Source organism: Miscanthus floridulus, chromosome 15 (assembly GCF_019320115.1).
Source record: "Miscanthus floridulus cultivar M001 chromosome 15, ASM1932011v1, whole genome shotgun sequence".
Classification (NCBI taxonomy): domain Eukaryota; kingdom Viridiplantae; phylum Streptophyta; class Magnoliopsida; order Poales; family Poaceae; genus Miscanthus; species Miscanthus floridulus.
In genome coordinates, this window is record NC_089594.1 from 74,082,662 (window position 1) to 74,105,584 (window position 22,923).

The 22,923-nt window shown below is 54.3% G+C and overlaps 1 protein-coding gene across 1 annotated transcript; it reads left to right on the plus strand.

Annotated features, from left to right (window-relative positions):
* Positions 1-232: 232 nt before the first annotated feature.
* LOC136507663 (mitogen-activated protein kinase kinase kinase 3-like) lies at positions 233-22,923 on the plus strand. The gene is given in 9 exon segments (XM_066502321.1): positions 233-262; positions 346-456; positions 20,804-20,863; positions 21,002-21,064; positions 21,371-21,531; positions 21,624-21,703; positions 22,301-22,359; positions 22,457-22,573; positions 22,655-22,923. Coding segments are annotated over 9 exon segments (855 nt in total). The 3' UTR covers positions 22,829-22,923.

Here is a 22,923-nt window from a genome sequence, read left to right on the forward strand (position 1 = left end):
GGGGAAGCTGCGTGACCGCAGCCTTTCGGCGGCCGTGGTCGTGGCGGCCTTTCACCGCTGGAGGGTGTTGCCGCTGATGGCCCGGCGGCGGTGGCTGTTCGAGATGACCCCGAGCGACCCGATTGTCGGTATCAAGATGTCCGCCTTCGCCCTTACCGACGATGAGACCCTGCGTCGGGTGAGAGAGGCGGTAGACGGGAAGCCGAAGATCGACGATTTGATGCCGTTCCCAATGCGCCCGTCGCGGGGGTACATTTCACTGGTGAGTTGGATGTTGCCGATGCTTTCACGGCCTTCTTGTTTTCCGCCTTTTTTGTCTGTTGTCTTACTTCGTCGTTCCCGCAGGGGATAAGAGACGTGCGAGACTCCCCGCCGCCCGTTCCCGAGGACGCCTGGCTGCGAGCCGTGAACAGGGCGCGCGCCGAGGAGGAGAAGAAGAAGAAAGATGCCAAGGAGGCAAAGCGCACGAAGAAGCTCCTCGCGCGCGAAAAGCTGGACGCCCGTCGCCGGCGTCAGAAGCTCGACGGTCTCCCATTGGAGCCGTCTCCCTCGTCGTCGGTGTCAGATTCTTCGGGCGACGGCGGCGGGCGCGAGGTGGGGACGGCCTGCCTGGAACACCTCCCCGACATTAGGGAGATGGTGCTCGGGGCACCGGCAAGGAGCTTGACGCTCCTAGGAGGAGGAGGTGTCCCGAGGCCGGTGGCGGCCCGTCCCGGGGCCGAGGCCGACACGCCCAAGGCGCGGGTGTCGGAGGAGCGTGCCATCAGCCCGATGGGTTCGGCGGTGGAGGTGGAGCGAGCGACGGTGGGGGCGACCCCATTGTCTCCACGAAGGGTCGAGGAGGTGCCGGGGTCCGGCGGAGGCCAGCTGGCACCGGTGGACACCGAGGCCGCGCTGCTGCCACCACCGCCGCCATTGCAAAGGAGGCTGGCGGTGTCAAAGCGGCTGCATCCCCGTTCACGGTAAGCGTCTTTTCTGGTGTAGTCCGTAGTACTTCTTGTTTGTCCCTTGGTCGCATGCTGACCTTGGGAGTGTCTTTGCTTCCAGCCAGAAGCATCTGGTGGAAGATCCTGCCTTGGCGCCCCGTAAGGCGCTCAAGGTGAACGTTAGCTCCTCCACCCATCAGGCAGCGGAGGCGCAGGCTGGCGTGCAACGTGGCGCGGCGTCGGGCGGGGCCATTTCAGAGGAGGCGGCTGCCCAAGAAAAGGGTGCCGAGGCGGCCGCGGAGCGAGTGGAGGAGGAGGAGCCCACGCCTCGCGATGTCGTGAGTCTTGGGGCGAAGGAGGCTGGGGCGTCCACCATTGCCGAGGCCATTGAGGGTGAGGCCAGAGCCCCCGAGACCTCCAAAGTTAGGGCGGTGGACACCGGGGCAATCGAGGTAGAGATGGCGGAGGCCAGAGCCCCTGGATCCGTCGAGGCTGAGGTGATGGAGGTGGAGACGGAGCAAGTATTGGCGCCGCCCCTGGTTCAGACAATCTCGTCTGATGATTCCTCTCAAGGGAAGGAGGCGGCGGATGTCGAGACGGCCAGTACCGCGGAGCAGCCAGTCCCAGATCCTGCCAAGGGGAGTTCGGCCCTCGCCCGGCTACGGCCCGAGCCCCGTGGGTGGAACTTCCCGCGTGTTTTCTGGCGGAACCGGGCTGATCCCGAGGGGGAGCCTGTGTTCGCCCTTGAAGATATCGCAGAGGGGGGGCGGTGGGATACCCTCGAGCAGTACCGCCAACTGGCAGTGCAGTCGCTGCAGACAGCGATGACTATTATGGGACGGGACTTGCCCGGTGTCACCCAAGTAAGTACTTTCCTCTCCCGTGCCGCGTTGTTTTCTCTCCGAGCCCCCTCGCAACGTTTGACGTGCGTTTTTTGTTTTTCCTCTTTAGGAGCTCGAGACCCGATCCCTTGGGAAATCGGTATTCCTACGAAGGGAGAGGGATATCTGGGACCAGCTCCGGCGGCAGAAGGGCCTGCTCGCCGATGCTCAGGGGCTTTTGTCAGCGTGGAGTGCGGAAGTGGAGGACCTCCGCCTTTGTTGTGCTGATATTCAGGCCGAGTTGGCCATGGCTAAAGAGCAGTCTGCCCCTCTGGTAGCGAAGATCAAGGAACTGGAGGAGGAGCGAGACGCCTTCAGGTCTCGGGCCCAAGAAGTGACCGCCTCTGCCAAGGCCATAGCCGGGCAGCTGGGTGCGGAGCAGAGTGAGCATCAGCTGACGAAAGTCGCCTTGGCTGAGGCTACCAAGGCGGCCGAGGCCTCTCAGGTCGAGGCCTTAGACTGGAAGAGCAAGGCCGAGGGTAAGTTCCGCCGAATCGTGCTCTTTGTTCTTTTTGTTCTGGTTCGCGTTTGACTCCTGACCCCTCATTGCGACGTAGATCTAGAGAAAGAGGCCTCCCAGGCGGCTGAGGCCTCCGTCGCAGCGCAAGCGGCGCTGGATGTTGAGGTCCGGGAGCACGAGGCGCTGCGCAGCGCAGTCCATACCGCCTGCGAGGCCCTAGACGTCGAGGGTGTCCAATCGGCCAGCTCCCTTGGGAGCCGCCTGATTGCGTTGAGCGGCCGCGTCCACGAGAGGCTCCGGGGGGCGTTGCACACGGGCGTCAAGCGCGCCCTGGCCGTCGTCTCCTCGCACTATGCTATCAACCTTGAGGCTGTCAGCGACGGCTACGTGTTGCCAGAAGATGACGAGGAAGCTGATGCAGAGGTCGTGAAGCTGTTGGAGGCGGCCGAGGCACCTGGCACAGCGCTGGCTGGTCTATTTGAAGAAGAGGTGGTCCCTCCCGCGCCGGCCGTCGATCCTTGAGCTTTGACCTGGGCCAGAAGGGGCCATGTAACCGAATTGAGTTAGTTACCGTATCATGACGTTTTTGTGGCCGTCGAGGCCTTTAAAGTATTTGCGTACGTGGGTCTTTTAACCGTTTTCTGTTCTAGTTCCGAGCCTGTGCCCTCTGTCTCGATCTTGGGAACCCGCAAAGAAATCCCTCGGAACCTAAGCTGTCCTTCGGCGAAGGGTGGTGAGGGAGCTGCCGTAGCCCAGAGGCGTAGGCCGTTCTCACGACTCGACCGGCCCTTTGGCCTCGAGACAAGCTTTTGGTCTTTGGGTTTCTTGTGAAGGTCCCGTCGGAGCGCGAGAGAGTTTGGCGTAGAAATTTTTTTTGAAAGACCATTAACAAACGGTGTTTGGGACTTAGGGGGTTCCCCCTTTTTAGCCCCCGAGGGAGGCTCGGCTTTGCAGAGGCAGAGCCGAGTCTCCCTTATAGGGCTATTGTGACATCGAGCCCCTACTGATAGACAAGTTCTCTATACAGAACTTCCTCGGAGCCTACGTTGCCCTTTGAGTGAAAAGGTGGTGAGGGAGCTGCCGTAGCCCAGAGGCGTAGGCCATTCTCACGGCTCGGCCGGCCTTTTCGTCTTTGAGATGATTGTACTGTCCTTAGGTTCTATACAATTGACTTGTCTATAAGGGGGTTCCTCGAAAGATTATAACAACTAAGAACGCTTCTTTATTGCATTTCGAGAAACAATGTAAATGACGTTTGGAAATTTAAGGGTAGAAACGACGTAGCTATTCTATGTTCCAAGCGTTGGTGAAGATTTTGCCCTTCTCGTTGGCTAACTTGTAGGTCCCAAGCTTCAGCACTTGAGCGATGATGTACGGCCCTTCCTAGGGTGGGGTCAGCTTGTGGCGGCCCTTGTTGCTCTGCCTTAGTCTCAGCACCAGGTCGCCCACCTTTAGGTCTCGGCTTTGGATGCGCCGGGCTTGGTAGCGTCGTAGGGCTTGCTGGTACCTGGCTGAGTGTAGCAGCGCGACGTCTCGGGCTTCCTCCAGTTGGTCGAGGGCGTCTTCGCGGGCGGTGCGGTTGCTTTGCTCGTTGTACGCCTGTAGCCTCGGGGAACCGTATTCTAAGTCAGTGGGGAGGATGGCCTCGGCTCCATAGACCAGGAAGAACGGTGTGAATCCCGTGGCTCGGCTTGGGGTGTTTTGTAGGCTCTAGATGACTGACGGGAGTTCGTCAAGCCATTTCTTGCCAAACTTCTTCAACCGGTTGAATATTCTTGGCTTAAGGCCTTGTAGGATCATGCCGTTGGCACGTTCTACTTGGCCGTTCGTCCTTGGGTGTCCTACGGCCGACCAGGCCACCTGGATGTGGTGGTCATCGTAGAACGTTAGGAACTTGCGACCGGTGAATTGTGTCCCATTGTTAGTGATGATGGTGTTAGGAACCTCGAACCTGTGGATGATGTCCGTAAAGAACAGCACCGCTTGCTCGGATTTGATCTGAGTGATCGGACGAGCCTCGATCCATTTGGAGAATTTGTCGATGGCTACCAGCAGATGGGTATAGCCCCCGGGTGCCTTCTGTAGAGGCCCAACCATGTCCAGCCCCCACACAGCGAATGGCCATGTGATGGGGATGGTTTGGAGGGCTTGAGCCGGGAGGTGCGTCTGTCGAGCGTAGTACTGGCATCCCTCGCAGGAGCATACTAGCTTCGTGGCGTTGGCCACCGCCGTTGGCCAATAGAAACCTTGTCGGAAGGCGTTACCCACGAGCGCCCGAGGCGCCGCGTGGTGCCCGCAGACTCACGCGTGCAAGTCCCAAAGTAGGGAGTGGCCAGCCTTGGTGGTGATGCATCGTTGGAGAATACCCGATGGGCTACGCCTATACAACTCGCCGTTGCAGAGGACGTAAGTCTTGGCTTGTTGCGCAAGCCACCGGGCCTCGGTTCTGTCCGCAGGAAGCTCTCCTCGAACGAGGCAATCAAGGAAAGGGACTCGCCAGTCCGTTCCTTGGTCGGCCTTGGGAGGCTCTACGTCAATCGCCATGGCCTTGGGCTCGGCTGGCGGGGTCTCGGTGGCAGAGGGGGCCTCGGGCCCTGCGTTGGGCTCGGCCGATATACCCTCTTCCATCGCCGAGGCATAGTCGATGGATGGCTTGTGGAGGTCTCTGGCGAAGACGTTCGGGGGGACTGGGGCCCGTGCCGATGCCATCTTTGCCAGTTCATCCGCGGCCTCGTTGAACTTTCGCGCGACGTGGTTGAGTTCGAGACCGTCGAACTTGTCCTCCAGGCGACGTACTATCACACAGTACGCCTTCATTTTGGGGTCATGGCAGCTTGACTCTTTCATCACCTGATCAACGACAAGCTGGGAATCACCCTGTACGTCGAGACGTCGTACTCCAAGTTCGATGGCGATTTGCAGGCCGTTGACGAGGGCCTCATATTCGGCAACATTGTTGGAGGCGGCGAAGTGAAGCCGAATCATGTAGCGCATGTGTACTCCGAGGGGCGAGACCAGGAGCAGGCCCGCGCCAGCCCCAGTCTTCATCAGAGACCCGTCGAAGTACATGGTCCAGCATTCTGATTGGATCTAAACGGGTGGCAGCTGTGTGTCGGTCCATTCGGCTACAAAGTCGGACAGGACCTGTGATTTGATCGCTTTCTGAGGCGCGAAAGACAAGGTTTCCCCCATGAGTTCGATAGCCCACTTGGCTATTCTACCCGAGGCCTCCCGGTTTTGGATTATCTCTCCCAGAGGAAAAGACGACACCACAGTCACCGGGTGGGACTCAAAGTAGTGATGCAACTTGCGTCGAGCCAAGACTACGGTGTAAACCAGCTTCTGGATGTGGGGGTAACACGTCTTAGTCTCAGAGAGCACTTCGCTGATGAAGTAAATAGGTCATTGGACGGGTAGAGCATGTCCCTTCTCCTGCCTCTCGACTACTACGGCCGCGCTGACCACTTGGGTCGTCGCGGTGACGTAGAGTAAGAGGTGCTCGCCCTCGGTGGGTGGAACCAGGACGGGGGGGTTGGTGAGCAACGCTTTGAGCCTAGCGAGGGCTTCCTCGGCCTCGGCGATCTAAGAAAAGCACTCGGACTTTCTCAAGAGGCGGTACAGGGGCAGGCCTTTTTCGCCGAGGCGCGAGATGAAGCGGCTTAGGGCCGCAAGGCATCCCATGACCCTCTGCACCCCTTTGAGGTCTTAGATCGGGCCCATGTTGGTCACGGCCGAGACCTTCTCTGGGTTGGCCTCGATTCCACGTTCTGAGACTATGAATCCCAAGAGCATGCCTCAGGGAACCCCGAAGACACACTTCTCGGGGTTGAGCTTGATGCCCTTCTCTCTGAGACATGTGAAGGCAACCTCCAAGTCGCCGATGAGATCACCGGCCTTCCTGGACTTGACTACAATGTCATCCACGTAGGCCTCGATGGTTTGCCCGATGTGTTCGCCAAAGACTTGGATCATGCACCGTTGGTAAGTAGCCCCTGCGTTTCTGAGGCCGAACGGCATGGTTACGTAGCAGTACATGCCGAATGGAGTGATGAAAGAAGTCACGAGCTGGTCGGACTCTTTCATCTTGATTTGGTGGTAACCGGAATATGCATCAAGGGAGGAGAGGGTTTCGCATCCTGCAGTGGAGTCGACGATTTGGTCAATTCGTGGCAGTGGGAATGGGACTTTCGGGCACGCTTTATTTAGACCAGTGTAGTCCACGCACATCCTCCACTTGCCACTTTTCTTTCTGACTAGTACAGGGTTAGCCAACCACTCTGGATGGAATACTTCCTTGATGAACCCGGCTGCCATGAGATTCTGCACTTCTTCGCCGATGGCCCTGCGCTTCTCCTCGTCAAATCGGCGCAGGCGCTGCTTTGCCGGCCTGGAGCCTGCCCGGATATCTAAGGCATGCTCGGCGACCTCCCTTGGTATGCCCGGCATGTCCGAGGGACTCCACACGAACATATCGACATTCGCATGGAGAAAGTCGACGAGCACAGCCTCCTATTTGCTATCGAGGGTGGCGCTGATCTTCAGTCCTCGGCCGTCAGGGACAGCGGGATCGACGGGGACAAGCTTGACGGCCTCCACGGGCTCGAAGGTCCCGGCGCGCCGCTTGGCGTCGGGAACCTCGCTACCAAGCTGGTCGAGATCGGCAATGAGGGTCTCGGCCTCCACGATGGCCTCGGCGTACTTGATGCACTCGATGTCGCAGTCGTATGCATGTTCGTACGTGGACTCGACGGTGATGATGCTGTTGGGGCCTGGCATCTTGAGTTTGAGGTAGGTGTAGTTGGGGACCGCCATGAACTTGGCGTAGCACGGGCGCCCCAAGATGGCGTGGTAAGCCCCCTTGAATCCAACCACCTCGAAGGTGAGGACCTCCTTGCGGTAGTTGGAGGGAGTGCCAAAGCAGACGGGTAAGTCGATGCGCCCGAGGGGTCATGTGCGCTTTCCTGGCACAACGCCGTGGAAGGGTGCGGAACCGCCTCGGAGTCGTGACTGGTCGAGCTCTAGGAGCTCCAGAGTGTTGATGTAGAGGATGTTGAGGCCGCTGCCTCCGTCCATGAGCACTTTGGTGAGCCGGGTGTTGCCGACGATCGGGTCGACGACAAGCGGGTACTGCCCGGGGTTTGGAACATAATCGAGGTGGTCATCCCGATCAAAGGTGATTGCCTCCTGAGACCAATCGAGGTACCGGGGGGTGGCCACCTTGACCGAGAAGACCTCCTGGCGTTCCCTCTTTCGCTGGCACGCCGTGAGGCATGCCGAGGGTCCGCCAAAGATCATGAAGGCGTTGTGTACCTCGGGGAACCCATCATCTTTATCGCCGTCCCTTTCGCCGGCGCCCCTTTTCCTGGCCTCATCATCGTCGGGGAGCCCAAGCCTAGCGTAGTAACGCCGGAGCATGGTGCACTCCTCGAGGGCATGCTTCACCGGACCTTGATGGTAAGGACAGGGCTTCTTCAGCATGTCGTTAAATAGCCCGGGGCCCCGGGGGCCTCGGGGATTCCTGCGATCTACCGTGGCGACACGGATGGCCTCGAGGACCTCCTGCTTCCCTGGGCGACCCTTCTTCTTTCTCTTGGGGATGCGGGTGGGCGAGGCCTCGGGGGCCTCGTCCTTCTGCTTCCCCTTGGCATCATTGTTGGGGAAGATGGCCCCAACTGCCTCTTCGCCCGAGGCAAAGTTGGTGGCGATGTCGAGGAGTGCGGTCGCTGTGGTTGGTACGTTCTGGCCCAATTCTTGGACCAGGTCTCGGCAGGAGGTGCCAGAGAGGAATGCTTGGACGATTTCCGAGTCACCGACGCGGGGCAACTCGGTGCATTTTTTGGAGAAGCGCCGGATGAAATCTCAAAGAGATTTGTCCGGCTTCTGGCGGCAACCTTTGAGGTCCCAGGAGTTCCCGGGGTGCACATAGGTGCCCTGGAAATTCCCGACGAAGACCCTCACCAAGTCACGCCAGTCGTGGATCGGTGCGGGAGGAAGGTGTTCGAGCCAGGCTCGCGCTGAGTCTGATAAGAACAAAGGGAGGTTGCGGATGATGAGCATGTCATCTTCCACACCGCCTAGCTGACAAGCCAGGCGATAATCGGCTAGCCATAGCTCGGGGTTCGTCTCGCCGCTATACTTTGTGAGGTTGGCAGGTTGCCGGAACTGGGCTGGGAAGTGAGCGTTGCGAATGGCTCTACTAAAGACCCGAGGGCCAGGTGGCTCAGGAGAAGGACTGCGGTCCTCTTCACTGTCGTAGCGACCGCCTCGGTGTGGGTGGTAGCCCTAGGCGGCTCCGTCGCCGCGGCGCCGTCGCCTGCCAACTACTTCGTGGTCGCCTTGTGCCTCATGCTGGTCTCCAGGTCGATCGCGCACCGAGGGGGCCCCATTGGCCGTCGGCGCACGAGCGGGCTCGGGATGGACCGAGGCACCCTGGCCCCGGTGAGGTCGCGCCGTGGGTTGCTCCGAAGTGCCTCCGCGCCGGCGGGAGGCGGAACTTTTGGCTTGTTGTACCGTAGCGGTCTCGAGGAGGTCGCGGAGCTCTTCGCGGACCCGTCGCCCCTCGGTGGTGGAGGGCTCAGGCATTGCTCGGACCAGCATCGCAGCCGCTGCGACATTCTGGCTAGCCCGATTAAAGATTGGGGGTGGCTCTCCCCCCTCATTGTCATTGATGCGGTGATGGACGTCGCGGGCCCTCCCTCGGGCTCCTCCGCCCTCACCGCGCCCTTGCTGCTCCTGCTCGAGAGTGTCCCGAAGCTGTTGCAGAAGGAGTCGGTCTTGTTCGACCTTGGCTTGAAGCTCGCAGAGCTGCTCCAGGTCTAGGCGTCGATGCCCCCCGCAGGTGGGATTCTCATTTCGTGCCGCCGGGGCTACGAGACGCGGAGGTGTGGCATCGCCCGCCCTTGCCTAGGGCGGGGAATGGTTGCCTGTCCTCTCGTCTTCCTCGCCCGCCCTTGGCATCTCGAGCCCGACGTGGAAGCACTCACGAGATGGATCGTAAGTCCCTTCATCGTCGGAGTCGGAATAGCCGAGGTAGTAGTCGCTTGTGGCCAAGAATTGGCGCAAAGCCCCAGGGTTGTGGAGTTCGGAGAAATCCACCCCGGGCCATGCCTCGTCCTCGTCCGAGGAGTCGAAGTGGGTGCTCAGGTCGAGAGCGAAGCGCTGGCGGCGTTCCGAGGGGTGCTCGTGAGTGGCAGTGTAGGCGTAGGCATAAGAGGCGGCGGCATTCCTCAACCCAAAGGGGTATGGGGACGGTGCCGTCTCCATATTCTGCCCCGCTGGGGTCGACTCTTCAGGGAGTGGTGGAGTGGAGCTAGACGACTGGGCATCGCCGCGAGCCACCGGCGATTTTCCTTTGTCCAGGCTCAGGCCAGACAGGTCCCTAGCCAGGGACCCCGTACCAATAGCTGGTCGTAGGATATCGGCGGGGAGTGGCGTGCTGCCCCGGGTTCGCGTAGCGTCAGGGTGGCCTTCCTCGCGTCGTGCCTAGCGAGCGCGGCGAGAGCGGCCGCCCGGGCGCCGCCTGCGCCTGGGCTGCCAGGGCGTGACTTCATCGTCGGACGGTGGGGCTCGAGGGGTGAGGAGCACCATGTCATACTCATGCCCTAGAGACATGAACTCTAGGCTCTCGAACCAAACTACGGTGCCGAGACGCAATGGTCGTATGGGGTCTGCCATCCGGGTCCTGCTGGGACGATGAAGCTAACACGCAGCGTCCCCTACCTGGCGCGCCAACTGTCGGTGTTTTGGAACCAGGGGTCCCTCAACCAACGAGTGAATTTGTGCTGCGTGCCCCTAATCCCGGATGGTGATGCAAAGAGACACAAGGTTTATACTAGTTCAGGCAATCGAGGCCCTACGTCCAGTCTGAGAGATCGATCTTCTGTTCCTTGCACCGGAGTGCTCGTAGTAGGGGGTTACAAGCTAGGTGAGAGAGGGAGCTAGCCCCAGGTCTCGGCGAGGGTGGTGCGGGCTGCTTGAGGCGTTGTTCTCAAGCAGCATAGAAGTGTGTAGTTCTATCGGTGTGTTCGTCTTTTCTCCCCCCCCCCTAAGAGGCCCAAGTCCTCTCCTTTTATAGTTGAAGGGAGGATGAGGGCAGTACATGTATCACTATGCGATGTCGTGCCAATAGGAGTGGCACGTCCGAACCCTGTGGCCCGTTCCGGTGGCGGCGTGGCCGTAGGAGCGATCCGTCCTTGGAATACTGGAGCGGCGTGGTTGTCTCATCAGGTCCTGTGCATCGTGGGAGCCCCGGGAATGTCTCGGAGCGGACGTGGCGGCGAACGTGCAAGCCCTGGTGGTCAGATTGTGCGCGAGGCTGAGGCCTGGTCGGTGCCGAGGCTTGTACTGCGGTGGGGGGGTCTCGGCAGGCACGAACCCCGAGGTTGCCGAGGCCCAGGTGTACAGTGCCGAGGCCTTGAACGGGCGGTGGGTCGTGGGTGCAACGTTAGGACATAGTGGCCGGTAACCCCCGTCGTACCCTGTCCCAGGCGCTGATCGTGGACATAGTGCTGGGACACAGTTACCGGTGACCCCCGTCATACTCTGTCCCAGGCGCTGATCGTGGACACAGTGCCGGGACACAATTGCCGGTAACCCCCGCCGTGCCCTGTCCTAGCCGGTATGGCGCTGATGCGACTTCGGGTCGCGTCGGCCATTCTGTGACGTTGAGCCGCTGTCCGGCTGAGATTGCGGGAGTGGTTGAAGGTATTAATGAGACGTGACGCGCTGTCGGGAGGGTCGACCGAGGCAGGGGGCGACGGACCACGGACAAGCCGGCCTCGAGCGACATAGAGAATGAGGCCTCGTGCGAGACGGAGATCAGGCTCCTTGCCGAGGCCTCACGCGAGAGGCCTCGCGCGATACGGAGAACGTGCTTCCTGCCGAGGCCTTCCGTGGAGAGCCTCGGGCGGGGCGGAGACGGCGTTCCTTGCCGAGGCCTTCCCTGGGGAGCCTCGCGCGAAGCGGAGTTGGCGTCAGGATGCCGAGACCTCCTGCTCTATAAATGGAGGTGGCGTGTCCAAGCCCTGTAGCCGGCCACTGTTGTGGTATGGTCGATGGAGTGGCCCTATCCTTGTCGTGCAGAAGTGATGCGCCGGTCATACTTGATCTTGTGCGTCGTGGGGCTCCAGTACAGCTTGATGCAGGACATGGCGGGCGACGTGCTGGTCATCGTGCGATGACGTCGTAGGGAGCTGTGGCTCTGCAGATGCCGAGGCCGAGCCATCGTGGGGGGCTCGGCGGACATGGATCCTCAGGCTGCCGAGCCCCTGAAGCAAACTGCCGAGGCCTTGGAAGGAATTATTGGTCCTGGGTACTGATTCCGAGGCCACAGTATCCCAGACGTGGCTCCCCATGCTGCGTTGTTCTCAGAGCAGGAGTTGGCAGCATAGTGAGGCATGGGCGTTAACCATGTGCATAGTGGTTAGCACAGTGGCGGGTAACCTCTGCCCAGTCCTGCCTTCTGTCCCGTCGGCCATTCCGCTGTACTGTGCCGAGCATGCGGCCGATGTCAGGGGCAGCAGTTGGCTGAGTTAATGCGACACGACGTTTTGTCAGAGGGACAGGTGAAGGAAGAGGCAGCGGAGTGCTGCCGAGCCCGCCTCGCGTGAGACGGAGGGTCGGTGGCCCGGCCGAGGCCTGCGACGAGAGGGGGTCGGCCGAGGCCTTTGGTGGGGGATCGCCGAGGTCAGCAGTGAGGGGGCCTCGGGCGAGTCAGAGAATCGGCCGAGGCCAGCGGTGTTTAGCTGGTTTCGACTTTTACGAAGTCTAAGCAGTCGTTTTTTGGTTCTTGCTTAGGGTACCCCTTCTCACGGTATCCGACACACTGCGTCTAATAAAATAAAAAATTAATTTGGCCTTTAATAATTGTTGCAGTTAAGAGATCGAGGTATATAAAGTTGCTAGAGAGACCAAATTACCTTTGGATAATATCTATCATGTCTTGGTACTCTGTTTGCTCTTTTCTTAACGAGTCTAAGATGCTCAACCTGACTATTGGCCATATCGATGACCATCAATATCCAGTGATTGCTGCATATATTTTTATACACAAATATGATCGACATTAACTAGAGTCAACATATATATATGGGAGATAGCTTAGCTAGTTAGCAAATAATTGAACAAATGTATATATGATCGACATTAATTATTTAACACTCACTTGAAGTTGTAGGGAAAGAGTATGTCCTTGTTTTGTTGGTTCACTAAGAACCTCATGAGATTTTTCTTGAGTTCAGCTTTCCATTCAGGCGGGGGATTAGGGTGTTTGAATACGACATTTGGATCAACGAAACCAACATCATTATCCTTTCTCTTTCTGAGTTATGTCATCTCATATCTGTATATATAAAAATATAGTGTGAGGATATATAATTTATATATATACATGTAGCTTTATATATATACACTTTAATAGTAGAAAATAATCACACTTACAGACAATAGCAGCTAATGAAACTTTTGTCGAGAGAGTCCATGTGGGGGTATGCCCCCCCCGGTATCCTCAAGACAAGACATGGGCCACACCATCAGGGGTGGCCCAGCCCACAAGATCAAGACGTGCACGGCGCTGCTCGGCGTGCACCGCAAGATATTGTATAGTACCAAATAAAATACTTTACTTATAACTCTATCCCTCCAAACTATATAAGGAGAGGCAGGGGTCCCCTAGCAGATAAGCTACTTTGTTGTCCAGATCAATACAATACACCAAAGACACAAGACGTAGGGTATTACGTCGATCAGACGGCCTGAACCTGTCTAAATCGTTGTCTATGCGCCTTGTGTCACCATCCGGTTCCTGATTACGCACACCCCCACCGACAAATCTACCATCGCGGGATATCCCTCGGTGGACTACCGACGATATTCTGTCGACAGTTGGCATGCCAGATAGGGGTTGTGTGTGTTGATCCATGGCGAACCAGATGGATCTCAAGATCAATCCCATCTGTGGCGATTTGGCTTCTGACGGCGGTGTCGGTCACGTAGGATGTAGTCGTCGTCTTGAGGCTATTCGTGGCAGCTTGACGTCGCTACGCAACTCGTCCTGATGCTCCTGCGTTTGGCCACATGATTCTACGCTCCACAGCAAGTTTGGCATCAAGAATACTGTGTGTCATCTCGTCTCCGTCCACTCCAGATGCGATTTCATCTCAGCTTTGTTTAGATCCGATCTAATTACAAGTCGATCTGCAACTCCACCTTCTCTGTCTCCAACACGCATCAATGTTCAAATCAAGGCCTCAGTAATCAAGAAGTCTTGTCGTTAAGAGACGGTGACGCACGTACAGCGACATGCAACTTGCATCATACAAGCAGCGACAAGCAGACAACCAAGGAATCTGTACGCCATGCAAGCCAATTACTTGAGCCATGCAAAGCTAGTTGCATGCGCTTATGTATATACGTATATACCTAGAAGGAAGGCCAACTATAGATTGCTACGGCACTTGCATGATCGCCGAGAAGAACAGCGCCGTGACAACCGTGACCGCCGCCGTGATGACAGTTCGGAAGTTCGAGCGTCAGGCAATTTCGTCAACGCCGACCAGATAACGCCATACACCGCCGACCAGACTTTCTGCCTAAAGCTAAGTCACGCTTTAATATTCTTTTAAATATTCTCCAATCTTCGTTAATCATCATAATGTTTCTCCGAGTTATTTTCTCTATATTTGCTCTCAAAACGATTTTCCGAACCCTCGAACAGTCATGTTGATGCTCGGACGCCTCCAGAGACGGCCCTGTCTTCGGCTCCTCCCTACACGTGCATGAGCGTCTGCCCTCTATGTTATGGGTGGTCGGCAGTGGCTTCTTAGCGACGCCTATTCCTCCTACACATGTACGGGCTCCGCGCTCGACGTTATGGACTATGGGCTAGCTAGGGCTGGAGACTCAGCTACACACTAACTGTTCGGGCGGTTTATATTAAAACATAAATATATTTTCACACCAACTGATCGCCAAGCTGCATACGCTATTTCATTACCATTGCTGATTTTTCTCCAGAGTTCATTTATTTTTACATCATGTACTACCCATTCTATATATTTGTATTGCAGGGTTATCGTCCAGGTGATCGGACCACCTGGTGCTCGGACTTCTCCACCGATCAACTGGTCGGACCGCTTGGTTCATGGACTCCATCACCGACCAGTTGATTGGATTGTTCGCCAGTCGCTTCTACTCAATGCTCACTTCGCCGCCGACCAGACTGTTCGCCGCTCGTGCTTCATCGCCAGCTACGCCGGTTACTCCTCAGTGCTCGGATTCCTTGTGCTCGAGGACTAAGTGGGCACACTTCACCACACGAACGTCGCCAGCTACGCCGAGGACTCCTCGGTGCTCGAACATCGCCGCCTACGCTGGGGACTCCTCGGTGCTCAAACATCCGCCTACGCCGGGGACTCCTCGGTGCTCGGTCATCGCCAGCAACGCCGGGGACTCCTCGCTCCTCGGTGCTCGGTCATCGCCAGCGACGTCGGGGACTCCTCGCTCCTCGTTGCTCGATCATCGCCAGCGACGTCGGGGACTCCTCGCTCCTCGATGCTCGGTCATCGTCGGGGACTCCTCGCTCCTCGGTGCTCGGTCATCGCCAGCGACGCCGGGGACTCCTTGCTCCTCAGTGCTCGGACATCGCCAGTGACGTCGGGGACTCCTCGCTCCTTGGTGCTCGGTCATCGCCAGCTACGTCGGGGACTCCTCGCTCCTCGGTGCTCGATCATCTCCAGCGACACCGGGGACTCCTCGCTCCTCAGTGCTCGAACATCGCCAGCGACGCTGGGGACTCCTCGCTCCTAGGTGCTCGGTCATCGCCAGCAACGCCGGGGACTCTTCGCTCCTTGGTGCTCGGTCATCGCCAGCGACGCCGGGGAATCCTCACTCCTCGGTGCTCGAACATTGCCAGCGACGTCGGGGACTCCTTGCTCCTCGGTGCTCGGTCATCTCCAGTGACGCCGGGGATTCCTCTCTCCTCGGTGCTCGGACATCGCCAGCGACCCATCGCCAGTGACACTGGGGACTCCTCGCTCCTCGGTGCTCGGTCATCGCCAGCGACGTCGAGGACTCCTCGCTCCTCAGTGCTCGGTCATCGCCAGCGATGTCGGGGACTCCTCGCTCCTTGGTGCTTGGACATCGCCAGCGACACCGAGGACTCCTCGGTGCTCGAACATCGCCGCCTACGCTGGGGACTCCTCGGTGCTCGAACATCCGCCTACGTCGGGGACTCCTCAGTGCTCGGTCATCGCCAGCAACGCTGGGGACTCCTCACTCCTCGGTGCTCGGTCATCGCCAGCGATGCCGGGGACTCCTCGCTCCTCGGTGCTCGGTCATCACCAGCAGCGCCGGGGACTCCTCGCTCCTCGGTGCTCGGACATCACCAGTGACATCGGGGACTCCTCGCTCCTTGGTCATCGCCAGCGACGCCAGGGACTCCTCGCTCCTCGGTGCTCGGTCATCGCCAGCGACAACAGAGACTCCTCGGTGCTCGGTCATCGCCAGCAACGCTGGGGACTCCTCGCTCCTCGGTGCTCAGTCATCGCTAGCTACGCCAGGAACTCCCTGGGTGGTCGGACATCGCCGACTATGTTAGGGACTCCTCGGTGCTCGGATCTTGCTACGTCTCATCGGTGTGCTATCAAGCTGCTCCATGCTGTTCGGATTAGGGTGCTGATCTTGGGCAGCACATCTGGGGTCTTGATACGTGCATATTAGACGACGTCGGAAAGCTTTCAGACTTCTTTTTCTTTGACCCTGCTACAAGATTCATTCTTCATCTTCTAGCAGGCTCGGGGACTAAGTGGGCACACTTCACCTTGCGGTGAATGTGCGCTTTTCTCATTTCGAGGCTACGCCCGGGGACTGGCTGCCAGCTCGGCTGGTCTTCTACTTTCTGACCCTAGCACCACACGACTACGTCACCTACTGTCAGGCTCGGGGACTAGCTGTGGGGGTATGCCCCCCGGGTATCCTCAAGACAAGACATGGGCCGCACCATCAGGGATGGCCCGGCCCACAAGATCAAGGCATGCACGACGCTGCTCGGCGTGCACCGCAAGACATTGTATAGTACCAAATAGGATACTTTACTTGTAACCCTGTCCCTCCAAACTATATAAGGAGAGGCAGGGGTCCCCTAGCGGACAAGCTACTTTGTCGTCCAGATCAATACAATATACCAAAGACACAGGATGTAGGGTATTACGTCGATCAGACGGCCCGAACCTGTCTAAATCATTGTCTCTGCGCCTTGTGTCACCATCTGGTTTTTGATTACGTGCACCCCCACCGACAAATCTACCATCACGGGATACCCCTTGGTGGACTGCCGACGATATTCTGTCGATAGTCTAGGTGGCATAGTTGGTGTAATTCTAAAAACTCGACATATATAACATCATCGCCACGGAAGTAATGTTGGTTTCTAACTCTTATAGAAACAAAGGTCGTCTCTCCCCGTTCACACGCCGCCATGTACCACTTGTTTAGAAGGTACATTTGCGTACCCAGTTCACCTAAGGCCTCAGGGTTGTATAGACTTTTTTCCATGTTGAAAGGGTCGAGATGGCGGACTAGAGGGGGGGTGAATAGTCTTTTCTAAAATTAATCACGTCGGCTAACCGAAACAAGTGCGGAATTAAGACGATCAGTCTAGCCAAGACTACACCTCTCTATCTATGTTCTGTAGCACCTTCCAAAGATACTAATTAAGCAACAAAGGTGCCGGGCTAGCTAGAGCTCACCTAACCAATTCTAGGAGCAAGGTCACATAAACCTATGCCACTAGTACTTTAAGCAACAAGGGAGCTCCTACACATGCTAGTAAGCAAAAGCACAAAGCCAACTAAGCTCACTAGCAATGCTCAATAACAAGACAACCAATGCCAAATTAGAAAGCACAATTACTTAGCTACGCAAACTAAGTAATGTGACTAACAAGGTTATACAAACCAAATTAGCCACGCAAGCGAGCTACTTCTATGCTACACAAGCAAGAAGGTAATTAGCAAGCTACACAAGCTATCTAATTACAAGAGCAACAACACAAGCTTAATGTATATGAAAGTAGTTAAAAGCTTGTGTAACGAGGATGCAAACCAACGGAAAGAACAAGGTTGACACGATGATTTTTCTCCCGAGGTTCATGTGTTTGCCAACACGCTAGTCCTCGTTGTGTCGACCGCTCACTTGGTGGTTCGGCGGCTAATTGACATCACCCGCCAAGCCCGCACGTTGGGCGCCGTCAGAACCTACCCCTTGAGTGAGGGTAGCTCAATGACACACTTTACTAAAGTTGCTCTTCGCGACTCCCGTGGGGCGAGCACAACTGCCCCTCACAAGCACTTCTCCGGAGCGCCGCACAAGCTTCTTGTGGGCTTCTACGGAGACCACCACCAAGCCGTCTAGGAGGTGGCAACCTCCAAGAGTAACAAGCACCACCGGCTTGCAACTCGATCACCTAGTGCCACTCGTTGCAACCTCACGATGCAATCGCACTAGAATCGCTCACTCACACAATCGAATGATCACTATCAAGTATGTGTGAGATGGAGGGCTCCTAAGCACTCTCAAGCATGGACACAAAGTCCCCCAAGGTACTCAGCACCAGCCATGGCCGAAGGTCACTTCTATTTATAGCCCCAAGGACTAAACTAGCCGTTACCCCTTCACTGGGCAACTGTCGGGTCGACCGGACGCTCCGGTCGTGTTGACCGGACGCTGGTCCTCAGCGTCCGGTCGCCTGATGATAGCCACGTGTCACCTACATTCAATGACATTCTTTCGATCTCAACGGTCATCTTCTGACCGGACGCAGCAGCTTCAACTGATCGGACGCTGGACCTCAGCGTTCGATCGTTTACAGTAAGGTACCGACCTTGACCGGACGCGTCCGGTCGCACGTGATCGGACGCAGCCCAGCGTCCGATCACACTCCAGCTCCTGCGTCACCATGCATCAGCCTAACCAGACGCGCCCTGCCAGCGTCCGGTCACTTCCAGTGCTAGCGTCCGATGCACTCTGTGAGACCCTGTCTTTTCTGTGTAGGGCGCCGGTGGCACCATCGGACTGTTCGCACTCTATGGGCGGACACTCCGCCGGTGGAGTTTCTTCACCAAGTTGATCCACATCAACTCCAACTCCATCTCCTTTGTAAATGTGCCAACACCACCAAGTGTGCACCACCATGTGTATGTGTGTTAGCTTTTCATAGACATTTCCCAAAGGATGTTAGCCACTCAACTTGCCACGCCACTTGATCCTAGCAACGATGCAAAGTTAGATCACTCTAGTGGCACTAGATGACCGATATGCAAACAAGTTTGCTCCTCTTGATAGTACGGCCATCTATCCTAAACCCGGTCATAAACTTCTCTACACACCTATGACCGGTAAAATGAAATGCCCTAGGTTATACCTTTGCCTTGCGCATTCCATTCCATCTCCTCCAATGTTGATACAACACATGCACCAACATGATCAACAATGATATGATCCACTTCATATCATCACGTGATCATATTGGTTCATCGATCTTGACTTCACTTGCTCTTCACCGTTGCCTTCGTCCATCGGCGCCAAGTCTTGCTTAAGCTTCACCGCCACGCGGTCCATCGCTCCAAAGCCTTCAACTTGCCCTTCACGCTTGCAACCGGTCCATCAAGCCAAGTCTTGTCTTGATCTTCTCCACCTTGATCACATGACTCAATGTCATGTCTCATGTGCAATGAGCTCCTTCATCATCACATGTGTAAGCTTTGCAACATCTCCAAGCCATTTTCACCTTCATGGCATATATTGCTCACACACATGTATCTGTGGACTAATCACCTATGTATCTCACATAAACACAATTAGTCCACCTAGGTTGTCACTCAATTACCAAACCACACAAGGACCTTTCACATGTTCAAATTTCTTCCAAGGATCCACTTTCGGAGCAGATGGTCCTTCAGCGAGCACTTGGACAAGGTCCAAACCTGTATCCTCGTAAAACCAAACCAGGTCCTCAAAATCGACGTCTAGTAAGTCTAAGTTTGAACCATATTCATTATGAATGACAAGAGGGGGGACTGATTGTTGCGATTGTTGTTCGAGTTGTGCAACACCTTTCCCTGCTATTGTCTTTTTCTGCGCCGCCTCAAATGACTTGGTGAGAGAGCGGTTGTAGTCTGATTTTGGCAGGGTCTTTTGAGATTCCCGCTTTTTCTGGTCCACCTTCTTTCTTAGAAGATCTGGAGGTAGGTAGAAGTACGGTTTCTCCGGGTTCTCCCTCGCTTGTCATTGCTTTCTTACTTTTTCGAAGAAACTGTTCACATCTTTTTGTATTGCAGCATTTAATTCATTTTCACTTTTCTCGTAAGACAGTTTTGGGGAATAATTGGATTAGAGGAGGCTTTCTTCTTTGCCGGCTGATGGGTCAACGGCTTCGTTTGCGGGGCGGACCTCTTAGGAGCTGGCTGCTTCTTGGTCATCAAGGGAGGCAAGGCAGCCGTTGGAGACCTCCTTGAGGTGACGGCGGTGGCGGCGTTACATAATCATTGTCCGGAGCACTATGATGATCTGGAGATTGAATAATTGGACTTAGGTTGGCGGAGGCCCTGCTGTGTGAGTACAAAAAAGAATAATTAGGTATAAGAAATTGTTATTTTTAATCATGCATGCCAATAGAAAATTTGTGAAAAAATTGTTTCGTTCACTTTTGTCCGCACCTATTGTCTGGCACTGGCAGTTGAGGAAGCGATGGTGGACTAGAGACCCCGGGAATAATGATGTAGCGCTTGCGCCATAGTATGAATGTCTTCTCTGCTTCTCCTAGAGTCTTCTCTCCATCACCTCCTAGAATGTCAAGAGCCAGATCACTAAAACCTTTGTTAACTCTATCCACTGAGACGCTAACATATCCAGGTGGTATTATTGCCCCATGGATTCTTGGTGTCTTGGTAGGATCTGGAGGAGAAAAAAACACCGAGAGCCACCATGATTGTGGCATTCCCTTTTGGAATATGTAGCTCACATGATATGAACGGTACAGTGATGTCATCCACGGGGAAACATAGCATTGCGTCATCTTGATTTGGCAACTCCGTGGAAGCGTAGCTGCTTTTCAACTGATCAGGGGGGCTAATATTAATGTTGATTCCTGGATCTGATGCTTACCTTTGGGCACTCATTGCTATTTGCACTTACTTTATGATTTCCTCCTGCATTCTAGCTTGCATGTCTTTTCCGCGCTCCTGTGCTATAGGGTGTGGTTCATTTGGGCAGGTTTTCCTTGGTTTTAACAGGTACCATATATATCCCTCCCCCACACCATCTTCCCCGGCCCTCTGTTTTTGAATCATCAAAATTTCAGAATATCATGTGAAAATTGATGTATTAGAGCAGCTACATTCAAAGCTATGAAGTTATACATACACGCATACGACGTACTTACATATACAAATATATATACGTACGTACACACATGTTGGTGCACATAAAAGTCATGTTTATCAGTTGGCAGCGAGGATTAATGCGTACCCAATATAATTAAGGAAGTACCAGTCATTTCGAATGATACACACTCAGAGGAACGACTCAGGCAATTAAATCAGGTATTATCTTGTAGTACTATGATTAGTTGCCATTTCATGAATATCCAAGTATACTATGATTAGTTGCCATTTCATGAATATCCAAGTATTGTATATCTTGTTGATTGATTGAGCAACATGATTTAATTTTTTTTGAAGGAAATATGTCTTCTTAAACAATGGTCACACCCAAACATTGTGCAATACTATGGAAGTACCGTGGTAAGTTCTACTCTCTCTCCGTTTCAAATTTAAAATACCAAACAAATGCACTATCAAACTATATTTTATGGTATATCTAATTAATCTTGTTTGGCACTGTAGATGTCTGTGATTTTTTTCTGAAAACTTGGTCAAAACTAGAGAAGCCTGACTTAGGACAAAGCTAAAAATAATTAAGCTTCACTGACCTGAAGATTTAGTTTGCTGGTTCTACTCCACTGTTCAGTGTTTACCATTATTTGTGGAGTTGCATTACAAATTAGCTGCCCATGCATAGCCTTTCTAACTGTGTATGTTTCCTTACAGACTGATCGTGCGCTCTCAATTTATATGGAATACTGTTCCTAAGGGCACTGAATCCATGTGTTACTTGCCAATGGTCCTTTTAAGGGATCTATGATTCGCAGTTATACTGCACAAATTCTCTCTGGCCTTGCCTTCTTGCATAAGAGGAAGCATATCCACAGGTTGTAGTATAGTACATTGTGTAAAACTATTTGCTTATATTCCATAAATATCTGAAAATGCAATAATCTTTCCATGCTGGTTTTCATGGCAGAGATATTAAAGGAGCGAACATACTTGTGGGCTCTAACAATGAGGTCAAACTTGCTGACTTTGGATTGGCTAAGCATGTATGTAGTTTTTCCTTTACGTCGTTCTCCTTCTGTTCTGTGTTTGTAATTTGGAATCTAATTTTAGCTAGTCTCTTGGAGTTGCTCTTAGTAACTTGGCGGTTCAATTATCGTAAGATTTATCCTTTTTTTTTGGGATTAACGAGTCAAGTGCTAATTCTCTTCTCTGAAATATTCTCCATTGTACAAACCAAATTCAGTCTTCCCAAAAAGAGTATTAGTTTGTCTCTAAGCGCAGTTGAAGTTGATACTGCCATGTTGTAGTAGGATTAATGTTATTTTCTTATAAGGAGGCATTAAAGCACTTGCAGATTTCAATTTATTTCTTACGAAACTGAGAATCAGCTCACAAAAAAATGGAACCAATTTTTTAAGGACTTGTGTTCATAGTCTGTGGCTTTGCTCTGCTGTGCTGCGCAGCTTGAATGAAGATCCTTAGAATTGAAAAGTTCCATGGTCTTTGTGTTTTGACGAACTTGTGCGTAAAGTATCAGGATCCTTTTGGTGGTCATCATCACAAGGAGCAGAAAGAGTTGTAGGGTGCAGTTTGTTTCCTTTTCCAAACGCCTTCGTTTAATTACTTGTATGTTGAAGCAGATAGCGACTTTGACTGAAGTACACACTTCCTGCAGAGGAACTCCTTGCTGGATGGCTCCTGAGGTGAGCTCTTTAGAACACTAAACTTTATGCATTCTTTGTTTATAATAATGTACTGTGTGTTTGTGAGTAAGCTTCTATCATCATTGGGAACCTGCAGGTTATATTGAGTAATTGCAGTGGGAAAGGATATAATCTATCTGCTGACATTTGGAGTGTGGGATGTACTGTTATTGAAATGGCAAAAGGAAAGCCTCCTTTGCATGGATACGAACCGGTATGATTTCACTTGGCACTTTGGCAGCTGCATTAACCGTTATGAATGATGCTGAGTCTTCTCTGATCTTATCTCATACAGGTACCAGCAATGTTTAAGATTGCCAACGATGATACATATATACCTGAAATCCCGGACGTTCTGTCAGATGAAGGGAAAATTTTCTTGCAGCTGTGCTTGCAACGCACTCCAGCATCTCGCCCCTCTGCAGCTCAATTGACGGATCACCCGTTCATTCAGAACCAGGGAAGCTGAGCTTCCATTTCCATACATGACAATGGACGACAAGGCTAGATCAACTCAGTGAAGCAAATTGCTCCACTGCCGCCTTTGTGGCTTGAACAACACGA